This window comes from Mandrillus leucophaeus, unplaced genomic scaffold (genome assembly GCF_000951045.1).
Source record: "Mandrillus leucophaeus isolate KB7577 unplaced genomic scaffold, Mleu.le_1.0 Scaffold624, whole genome shotgun sequence".
NCBI classification, from domain to species: Eukaryota; Metazoa; Chordata; class Mammalia; order Primates; family Cercopithecidae; genus Mandrillus; species Mandrillus leucophaeus.
In genome coordinates, this window is record NW_012106742.1 from 604,406 (window position 1) to 615,225 (window position 10,820).

Consider the following 10,820-nt stretch of genomic DNA (forward strand, 5'->3'; position numbering starts at 1 on the left):
GCCTCCCAAAGTGCTGGGATTACAGGCTTGAGCCACCGCGCCCGGCCCATGTACTCTCTTTTACAGTTCTGCCTGTTCTAAAATTTCATATAAATGGGGTGGAAGCATATGGTACATATTCTTTTGTCAATGGCATTTTGACTTTTCTCACTCAGCATGGTTTTTTAGTCTGTTTTGTTTTTGGTGAGACGGAGTCTTGCCCTGTCGCCCAGGCAGAAGTGCAGTGGTCTGATCTCGGCTCACTGCAATCTCTGCCACCTGGTTTCAAGGGATTCTCCTGCCTCAGCCTCCTGAGTAGTTGGGATTTTTTAAATTGTATTTTTAGTAGAGATGGGGTTTCACCATGTTGACTGGTCTGGTCTCAAACTCCTGACCTCAAGTGTTATCTGCCCAACTTGGCCTCCCTTAGTGCTGGGATTACAGGCATGAGCTACCACGCCCGGCCCACTCATCATGTTTTTGAGATTCATTCATGTTTGCAATTTTTTTCATTCAAAAGTATTTTGAGCATTTGTCTTCATATATATATCTTCAGTTTTTCATTTTTTACATTATTCCATATGAATATGCCACTATCTATTTTTTAGAAACAAGGTCTTGCTCTTGCCCATGCTGGAGTGCATCAGTGCAATCATAGCTCACTGCAGTCTGTAACTCCCGGGCTCACATGATGTTCTGGCATCAGCCTTCCAAAGTGCTAGGACTACAGGTGTAAGCCACTGCACTCAGCCCATATAATCATTGAAAAGGGGACATTTGAATTGTTTCTTCTTCAAATATTATGAACAATGCCGCTATGAATAATCTTGTACATGTTTCTTGGTACACAAGAGCAAAACTTAGTATCTCTATGGTAGGAGAGAAACTGCTGGAGCAGGGATTAGGTACATGTGCAATCTTACCAGACAATGACCAGTTATTTTCCAAAGTGGTTTTACTAATTTATACTTTCACTAGCAATGGTTGAGAATTTAGCAAAAATTTTTTAAGCAAAAGGAATACTGCTCTCAATTAGACCAAGGGACCCCTGAATAGCCAAACTATTGATTGGTTCACGACGTGCTAGAAACTAACCCTATGTCTCTCTCATGAGGCAGGAAGGACTGTTAAGGTTTCAAGCCAGGACATCCTCCTAGAGTCTTTCCATGTAGTATTTCAGCAAGGAACAAAGAGGGAAAGGTTAATAGCACTGGTTAATGAAAGTACAGTGTTCTAGGACTTGAGGGAGTCATGAGCTCTAGCTCTACAACTAACCTGTTTTTCACTCAGCAACAAATTACTGAGTACCTGCTATGTGTAGGCTCTGGCACTAACCTGTTTTCATTCAACAAGAAATTACTGAGTACCTACTATGTGTAGGTCCTGGCTTTATAGTCGTGAACAAAACTGGTATGGTGCCTGCATTCTTGAAGCTTACGGTCTAGCGGAAGAGAGAGGCATGTTTTAAATAAATGGACAAACATAAAAGAAAAATTATGGTAAATGCTATGAAGAAAAAAATCAAAGTAAAATGTGCAAATAAAGAGGGGGGAACCTACTTTAAAATAGGTAATAAGCATTTCTTTTTTGGAAGTAACATTTAAGCTAAGATTAAAAGAATGAATGAGCTAGCCAAATGAAGGCCATTCCAGATCAGAGGAGCAAAAAGAGTGGAAAATTCAGCCAGTAGAGCTGGGTCCCAGTGATCTGGGGAGAGCCACACAAAAGGAGGTTGGTAAGGGAAGCAGGTGTCTTTTACTTAGAAAGGAAAGACTAAAGAAGCAGAAGGAGGGTGACAGCAGAGTATCAATAACTCTTATTCACATATGCTGGGTTTGAGATGCCTATTAGAAATCTAAGTCAAAATGTCAGGTAGTGAGTTCGCAATATATGCATGGAACTCAGGAAAGAGTTCTGGGATAGAGATAAAATTTCATCTGTAGCTAAAGCCAAGGAAAGGAAGACAATCACCTAAGGAGAAAGTACAGACAAAGATAAAAGACCACTGGGTTATTCACTTCCTACATGTCTTCCGGTAAACTGCTTCCTTTTCTTGGGCTTGTTGGTAACATGAATGGTGGAACTACGTGATTTATGGAGCTCCTGTTAAGTCTACAGTTATGTAGAGGTAACCCTTCTCATTGCTCTTGGGTTAACCTTAATGATCTCAACCCCATCCTAATCAAACAAAAAACACTGGGTAGTTTAAGATGAGCTGGGAAATATTTTACTACAAAGAGTTGGGAACTCCGACCCAAGCCCTTCATTCTGCAGATACAATAACAGAAGTTCCTGCTTGCCACAGCACTGAGCAGGAGCCAAGTCCCAAAGTGCACAGTGCCTGCTCAACTTAGAACAAGCATAAGTGCACGCAAAGAAACACGAGAATTAAAGTCATCACTAAAGGCAGAGCAAATCTCATTCTTGATCCTAAAAGATCTGAAAAGTATGTTTAACTCGTGCCCTAAGGACCTACCTTGGGGGCATTGTGTCCCACAGGGACATGAGGTCCCCTTCGAGATTTCATTGCAAAGCGCATGATTTGCCTCTTCACAAAAATAAACAGCAGTACAAACACCTGTCCAAAAAGATGTAAGAATCCTTTAATAAAAAGACAGTTGGGTGTTTTTTTTAAGCATGCCTTCATTCCAAATCGCCAGATTCTGGCTCTCGGGAATGTTTCAGGGTAAAACTTGGGGTAAAGCAAGACCGTTATGATAGGGGTGGATCTAAGAAGCCAGTAGCAGGGAGGCGTGGGGTCTGTGCTCTAGTGTTAGAGGGAGAGTTCTAGGCCAAAGAGGGCGGGTCGGCTGGAGTAGGTGACTTAAACTCCCACCTACTCCTGGAATAAAGAATCAAAGCCCAGATAGGCGCAGGTGAGTGGGTGGAGAATGCAGACGGGGAACAGCTCAAGAAGAGGGTCTCTACTGGTTAAGATGCGACAGCAGGAATGGGGTGGGGGAATCTCCTCACCAGGCTCCCGTAGGCCATCACCAGCACGACATTCACCCCGGATAGCCAGTTACTGCCGGACGCCATGGCCTCCCTACCTCGCGCAGAATTGTTCGGGTTTACCCCGCTGTCCTGGCTGGTCAGCCCAGGCTCCGCCGCAGCGACGGCGCCTGGGTCCCCTGGAGCTCCCCGGCCATTTCCTTATGGGGGAAGACCAAGCCAGACCCGGCCTGAAAACATGGCGGACAGGCAGGGGGGCTGGGAAAGGAGAACGATGCCTTCCAGCTTCCCCCTGACACGTGACTCAGGCAGGCAATGGCACCCAGGAGCGTCGAGCGCCGAGACGCGGAACTACGGCAGTAAGAGGAAGCCGCGGCCATCCCTGGGTCACGTGGTGGAGGCAGGGCCGCCGTGAAGGAGGCGGAGCGGACTCGCGGAGCCGGAAAGAGGTGTCTCGTGGCGAGGTGGCACGCGCACGCTTGCGTGCGCGCCCCTTTTAGCGTCACGCGCTGGGGGACGCAGGAAGGCAAGTGGGCGGGGAAAGGCGCGAGAGCGAGCGCGAGAGGGAAAAGGAGGGAGGGGGTGGGGAAGAGGGAATCTTATATCACGTGACAGGGGCGGCGCGGCCCGGGGTGTCAGTGTGGAGGAGACTGAGGTAAAGTTGGGAGCGCAGCGGCGTTGGCGGCGGCGGCGGCGGCAGCGGCAGCGCGGCGGGGCCGGGTATTGTCCGCGGCCCCTTTAAATCCGCGATCCCCCTTTTACCCTCCCTCTTTTCTCCCCTGCCCCCGCCGTATGCCCCCTCCCTCGGTAGGCCCCCCCGCACCGTGTGTTCCCCCACTGTACACCCCCCCCTCGTAGTCATGCGAGCCCTGGCGCCCCCCCCGCGAGTCGGCCGCCGGAGGTTTTGTTTATGGTTGGGTTCGGGGCCTAGTGGGCCGCGCCAGAGCCGGGGCCTCGATTTGGGAGCGTGGCCGGGGCGGGGCTTGGAGCAGCCGTAGGAAGGGGGGGCCATGCGGCTAGAGCCTGAGAGGGGAGAGCGAGAAAGAGCGCGAGCGAGCGAGGCCTGGGCCTTGCCTGAGGTAGGGCCCTCTCTTCACCCCGGCCGGTGCCTGCGGAGGAGAGGGCCTCCTCCCTTTCCACCCACTGCGGGCCTCCCCTGATCCGGATCCGGCCTGGTTTGGGGGTGGCGTGGGGGAGGGAGGGCGATGGGGTGGAGCTGCCCCAAACTCCCCCATGTGGCCCTCAGTTTGGTGTGCGAAGGATTAATTTGTTCCGGCTGGGAGGTAGGAAGGAGATTGGCCCCGTGGGCTCTCGATGTGGCGCTGAGGGGGGTGAGCCTCCCATCCTCCACGCGTGGGCTTGCGTCCCCTCTCCGTTTCCAGGCTCTTTGTCAGCTCCTTTTCCCTCCCTTCTTTCTCACCAACCCAGTTCTTGGAATATGTTTTTGCTGCTGTCTTTAGCTTCCTGTTTATACTGTAGTTTGGGTACCCCAAACAATTATGTTATTTGGGAAGCTAGACATGGAAGCCCCCATAGGGTGTATTACGCTTAAGGGACGTCACTAGAGCACTGGGGTATTTGTTCACTCTTCTCATAATGGGACAGGAATGCCCAATTTCTTCAAACCCTTAACCTTGTGGACAGCCCTTAAATTGCTTTGCAAACTGATGTCACAAACTGGAGACTGCTCCTTTTCCACCCTTCTTGAAATGTAGCCACCTCTGGTGTAGGATGTTGTGGGAAGAAAAACATCACAGTAACAGGCGTTTTTGTTATTATTGTTAACGTTTTTGCCTTTGACTCTCCCTGATTATTACATGGAGAAACCTTTTTTTTTTTGTCTTCTCTCCCATCCTACCTTCCTCCGCCCCACATCTTGTTGTGGGGATACCTGATGTGACTTGCTGGGAGGTGATGAGCATTACTAGTAACCAGCATTTCTAGAGAATTAAAACATTTTGGCTGTGTATCAGTTGATAAAACTGCTTTGAAATCTGTCTCCATTGTACTTAAATATTAGACTGTCCCAATGATTATAGAGAATTAAAACATTTTGGCTGTGTATCAGTTGATAAAACTGCTTTGAGATCTGACACCATTGTCCTTAAAGATTAGACTATCTCAATGATTGTTTCCTTTGTGAATGGGAAGTATTGCTGACACGTAAACTAGTGATGAAAGGCCTAAAAATGTCCTGTTTTGTTTTTGATCTTTAAAGCTCCTCCTTGCTATGTCCTTACTGGAAAGTACTCTTGCTAACTAGATTTCAGGGTGGTGGGGAAGGGGATGCAGGGACCATTTCAGCAAAGCATCTACAGAAATTAGTTGTTCTGTTAGAGGTAGCAAGTTTTACCCAACCCAGTCCAGCTTCAGTTTCTGAATTGTTTCTTAAATTAGATTGTAAGCTCCCTGAGGGCAGCTACGAAGTCATACTGCTTTTGTATTTTCCTGAAGTATTGGACACATAGTAGATTCTCAATAAATATTTGTTATTTAGTTTTTTCAGTGAAATTTCTCTGGCTATTTTTTTAAGTAGCTGGTTTTCAAAAAAGAGTCAAGGGCACTCCTGTGTTGAAACCTGTGTTTACTCTCGCACTATTTCCTTGGTCTCCAATACTTCTCACCCTACTTCCTTTAAATATTTTTATTTTCTAAGAAAGAGCAAGTAAGTAACAAGATCTTCGCCTCCAGTGTGATAGCTGGGAATGGGTCTGCTTGCTACTAATTCTGTGCCCTCAAGTGATCCATTCCAGATAACTTACTTTTGACCTGTTGCTCAGCGTTGTCACTACTAGGTGGTAAAATTTTCTTAGTCACATTTCGAAGCACTTGTAAGAGGGAAATGTTACTAGCAAGAGTGATTAGGAGGGTTTTTTTCTTTCTTGGTTAATTATATCTTTCAAGATGACTTTTTAATATGTTTACATCTGACTGGTACAGTATATGCAATCGTATATAGCTAGTCATGCAGTTTATGCCTGCAATATAACTTATTCTCACAAATTGATATCACATGTGGAGTAGAAAACAGTCATTATTTGTAAGTTACAGTAGTGGGTTGGAAATGACTATGCCATATTAGAAAGTTCATCTTAGAGCCGATTTTAAAACAAAATAGTTTTCCTCTCATCTTGATATATATACGTATATATGTGTATATGTATGTAGTCTTGTTGATTTGGATTCGGGGTACTTGGTTAAACAACGTTTTTTTTTTGTAAAGTTGAAACTTGGCTATAATGCTAACCTGGGAAAATGGGCTACTGTGTAGCAAATAATCCTTTCTAGCTTGAAATATTTATGGGTCTTTGTGTGCCTATATGTGTAGGGGGAAGAGGTAATGGCTTAAAAATTACCTGAAGCTGCCTTAAAAAAATCTTTCTTGATGCAAAGACCTGTGTAACCTATTGACGCAACTTGGTGAAGAATTTATGCATAGAAAAAGTCAACTTTCTCTGTGACATCCAAGAAAATCAGATGAAATTCACTTCCCTAATAGTTAATCCTTGCATATTTCTTTAGAAGTCCTTCCTCCCACTCGAATCCAGTAATATCTCTGGGCAGTCTAGAATTATGCTGTATAAGGTTTCATTAACAAGAAAAATTAAATATAGAGCAGAAAAGTATAAACTTATCCTCTTTGGAAGGGAATAAAGGCAGAGTAACCTATTATTTTGAGCACTCCATCATATGATTAATGTTTTCTTTTGTACTAAATGCAGCAGCTGAGATTGCATTATAAAACAAAGTATGAACTAAAGGAACTTGAATTCAGTAGAATCCTTCGTTGTTAGAAGTCTTGTAACAAAAACTATATTCTGGTTTGGGGAAAGCCCTGTGTGTTCTGTGTCTCTTTAAAGACTCAACTAAGTCATCTTGCCAGCATTAAGGTCTCAAGTTTAAAATGATTTCCTAGAAGCACTTTCTTCCAAATAAAACTTTGTGCTAGATGCTTTTGGTTTGAGACAAATTTGAGATTCCTTGTGTATTAAGGTGAGTGGTGGAGGGTAATTGCCATTCTGGTTTCTTGAAAATGTGGACTAGGAGACCAAGAGTAGCACCTGTGAAAGCAGTGTGTTGGAATCATTTTCAGAGAACAGAGATTCTGGACAAAATCATTGGGGCTAATATGTACCCTGTTGAAGGCTGTGGTTTAAAAAAACAAAAAAACCCCACAAACACAAAACAAACCCATAGCATACTGAGAGAGATGAAACTTGAGGGAGAAAGAAGAGTCTAGACTTGAACTTGTGCTTTCCCAAACAATGGAGGTCACATGCAGCTTACATAAAAAGGTTGTAAGGCAGGTAAGGCTGTTTTCTTAGGTGATTGAATATAGTATTTAAAATTATTTTTCTGGAGTGTAGACTAATTTCCTTCCTGGAAGGCTTTTGTTTCCAGACATTACTGATTGTCTTTACTTCTGTCAAAGGTACTTTAGATGCTTGCACCTATATAAAAGGCTTTTGATTTTTAGCTAAATGTAAAGTGTGCTTATAGGGGACTAGTAACCAAACTGCTGTAACTTCTTTAAAAAGTCGCTTACACATGCTTTATACATTTCTTGTTACATAAAAATGGATTAACAGCTATAGCTTCTTAAGGAATTGATCAAGCTAATTATGTTGTAAGAATAAATGAATCTTCTTGATTTGTTCCTTTGAAGAAGTGAAAGTGTTTGGTGCTGAAGGTGCTGGTGAGAGAGTTAACATATTTTGCCCACATTTAATACCTAATTTTCTTTTAAATCTTTCAGTATTCTACCTTGTAAATACTGTTATTTGTATATACTGTAAATGATGACGTCGGTGGGCACTAACCGAGCCCGGGGAAACTGGGAACAACCTCAAAACCAAAACCAGACACAGCACAAGCAGCGGCCACAGGTAAATAACCCAAAGCATATGGATTCATGGATAGCATTGCCAGCTGATGCTGGTTTCCATGCAGTACAGCATCATTCTGTGCTTTGAACTGTTGGTTTAGGTTCCTTTTTTTTGTTTTCTAGTCCTTGGCTCTGTTTTTACTTAGGTTCTGATAACTGTTCATGACATGCTGTAAGGCAGAATGCTTACTTTTTTGTTGTTTAATAGTGTGTTATGAGGCTTAGCACTTTATTAGGGGTCCTGTGCTTTTTATCTGTTTTTTTTTTTTTAAGATAGGATCTCCCTTTGCATAGGTCAGAGTGCGGTGGCACAGTCACCTTTCATTTGTAGCCTCAATCTCTGGGGCTTAAGTGATCCTCCCGCCTCAGCCTCTTGAGTAGGTGGGACTACTAGTGCACACTACCATACCAGGCTTATTTTAAAATTTTTGTAGAGATGGTAGTCTTGCTCCGTTGCCCAGGCTGGTCTTGAACTCCTGGGATTATAGGTGTGAGTCACTGCCCGGCTCTATAACTCTTAAGATATTTAAGATAGCATTTCCCTTTTCTTACCTGGGCCATTTTAGCAATACCTTTCTGTTTCTTAGACCTTCCGCCTTGATATCTCTCTCTCTTTTTTTTTTTTTTTTTTTTTTGAGACGGAGCCTCGCTCTGTTGCCTAGGCTTGAATGAAATGGCACGACCTTGGCTCACTGCAACCTCCGCCTCCCGGGTTCAAGCAATTCTCCTTGCCTCAACTTCCTGAGGAGTAGCTGGGATTATAGGCGTGTGCCACCACGCCCAGCTCATTTTTGTATTTTTGGTAGAGACAGAGTTTCACCGTGTTGGTCAGGCTAGTCTCGAACTCCTGCCCTAAGGTGATCCACCTGCCTCGGCCTCCCAGGGTACTGGGATTACAGGCATGAGCAACTGCACCCTATCCCACCTTGATATCTCTCTAGCCAGCCTTTTCCATTCCAGATTTTAACCTTTGCTCCTCTTTTCCCCAACTTATCTTTTATTTTCCTATCCGGTCCCATTGAGGCCTTACCTGATTGTTCCTTTCCCACGAGGAGCTGGCAGCTTCACTGTGTTTCTTCAAAACTAAACGAAACACCTTAGAGCGTTGCTCAATTTTAAGTTTTAAGGAGTAAATTAATCTCTTGGATATTAACTTTGACGTAGATATATTCTGTTTCTCACATCAGGTTGATGTTAGTTGGTATGTAATGTGAATGAATTACTTATATTTGATTATGGTCAGATAAATTGAATATGTAAGACTAGAATTTCCCCCTTATGCATTTTTCTTTCATCTGTGTTTTCAGGTGAATTTCTGATAGAATTATAATACTTAGTTGGGGCAGTAAAATTCCTAGTATCTTAACATACACTGGATATACAGAAGATATGTTGAGTCTATTGTCAGACTTGTAGTATTCTAAGCTCTAAGAATAAGAGGATGGTGTTGGTTATCACAGAAATAAGAATAGAGTTTACACATGGCTTTGTAACTTAATATGAATTAAGGGGCAGATGTTTCAGAGTGGTTCTGTGATTCTAAGACGGAAGTCCCTTTAACTGTGAAGATTGGTGAATGAGTTCCTTACTCTTTCTGTAACAGTTTCACTCAATTTTTGTCATTTTACTGATTTAACCATCTTTTTTTTTTTTTTTTCTGAGGTGGAGTCTTGCTCTGTTGCCTAGGCTGGAGTGCAGTGGCGCTCTCAGTTCACTGCAACCTCGTCCTCCCGGGTTCAAGCAATTCTCCTGCCTCAGCCTCCGGAGTAGCTGGACCTACGGGTGTGCGCCACCACACCCAGCTAATTTTTGTGTTTCTAGTAGAGTCAGGGTTTTACCATGCTGGCCAGGCTGGTCTGGAACTACTGACCTCAGGTGATCTGCATGCCTCAGGCTCCCAAAGTGCTGGAATTATAGGCGTGAGCCACCACCCGCGCCTATCCCTGATTTAAGTGTCCTAAATGGTGCTTTATTACTTGCTCATTTGTTACAAGGAAAAGAAAATTGGGGCAGTGGAGACGGACGCAATAGGTTTTTGTTCTCTAAACTGTTGCCTCATGATTATGCTTTCTTGATCTCATCTCAATTCCTAGGCCACTGCAGAACAAATTAGACTTGCACAGATGATTTCGGACCATAATGATGCTGACTTTGAGGAGAAGGTGAAACAAGTGAGTGTACCACTAATTTACTGTACGCTATGAGAAAAGATACCAGGATTAAGGCATAATCAAATACCATAGATAGATGCCAGGATACTTTCTCCTGTAGGTATTGGGAGAATTTTCACCTGAAATATAATAGGTCAGGCTGATAAATAAGTGTTTTCATTCTCTCATTTATTGTAGCCCTTTGTTTTGTTTTTTGTTTTTTTTTTTCAGATGAAGTCTCACTCTGTCACCCAGGCTGGAGTGCAGTGGCATGATATTGGCTTATTGTAGCCTCTGCCTCCCGAATTCAAGCAATTCTCGTGCCTCAGCCTCCCGAGTAGTTGGGATTACAGGCGCTTGCCACCACGCCTGGCTAATTTTTTTGTATTTTTAGTAGAGGTGGGGTTTCACCATGTTGGCCAGGCTGGTCTTGAACTCCTGACCTCAGGTGATCTGCCTGCCTCAGCCTCCCAAAGTGCTGGGATTACAGGAGTGAGCCACCGCACCCCGCCTATTGTAGCCCTTTGGATAGATACTTAGTTTGGAAATTTTATCTTAATTTTAACCTCTTGCCTGTTGCTGATGCCATTTTGTAGAAACTGAGCAGTTGTGGATATAGGAAATGTGGAAATTCATGCTGAAGCCTGTGTGTTTCAGAGTTTGGTTCTGTATTTGATGCTTAATTGCTTTGTAAATACTTTTGACCTCATCCCTGAACCACAGGTGTTAATATTTGGCTTTTGGAAATAGAATACCAAAATTCTCCGTTTTCCTTTTTTTAGGGGTAGGGGTGGTTCTGGAAAACCTGCTAGGCAAATTCTACATCCTTTTTCTTTCTTTTTTTTTTTTTTTAA

The 10,820-nt window shown here is 43.8% G+C and overlaps 2 protein-coding genes across 4 annotated transcripts in view; one reads left to right on the forward strand and one right to left on the reverse strand.

Moving 5' to 3' along the window:
* The window catches only part of LOC105554062 (chromosome unknown open reading frame, human C1orf43), a 14,100-nt gene extending 10,692 nt beyond the window's left edge, over nucleotides 1-3,408 (reverse strand). For 2 of the 3 annotated variants that reach the window (XM_012000328.1, XM_012000326.1), the window contains exons 1-2: nucleotides 2,953-3,408; nucleotides 2,456-2,557 (exon numbers count right to left, since the gene is read on the reverse strand). In XM_012000328.1, the coding sequence (XP_011855718.1) occupies nucleotides 2,456-2,557; nucleotides 2,953-3,018 (168 nt within the window). In that variant the 5' untranslated portion in view covers nucleotides 3,019-3,408. The remainder of the gene's footprint in view (nucleotides 1-2,455; nucleotides 2,558-2,952) is intronic. The other variant, XM_012000327.1, reaches the window with a different exon arrangement.
* Nucleotides 3,409-3,459: 51 nt separating this feature from the next.
* Nucleotides 3,460-10,820, forward strand: part of UBAP2L (ubiquitin associated protein 2-like) — a 75,669-nt gene continuing 68,308 nt past the window's right edge. Inside the window, exons 1-3 of the mRNA XM_012000329.1 lie at nucleotides 3,460-3,651; nucleotides 7,688-7,817; nucleotides 9,910-9,987. Coding sequence (XP_011855719.1) covers nucleotides 7,728-7,817; nucleotides 9,910-9,987 — 168 coding nt within the window. The 5' untranslated portion in view covers nucleotides 3,460-3,651; nucleotides 7,688-7,727. The remainder of the gene's footprint in view (nucleotides 3,652-7,687; nucleotides 7,818-9,909; nucleotides 9,988-10,820) is intronic.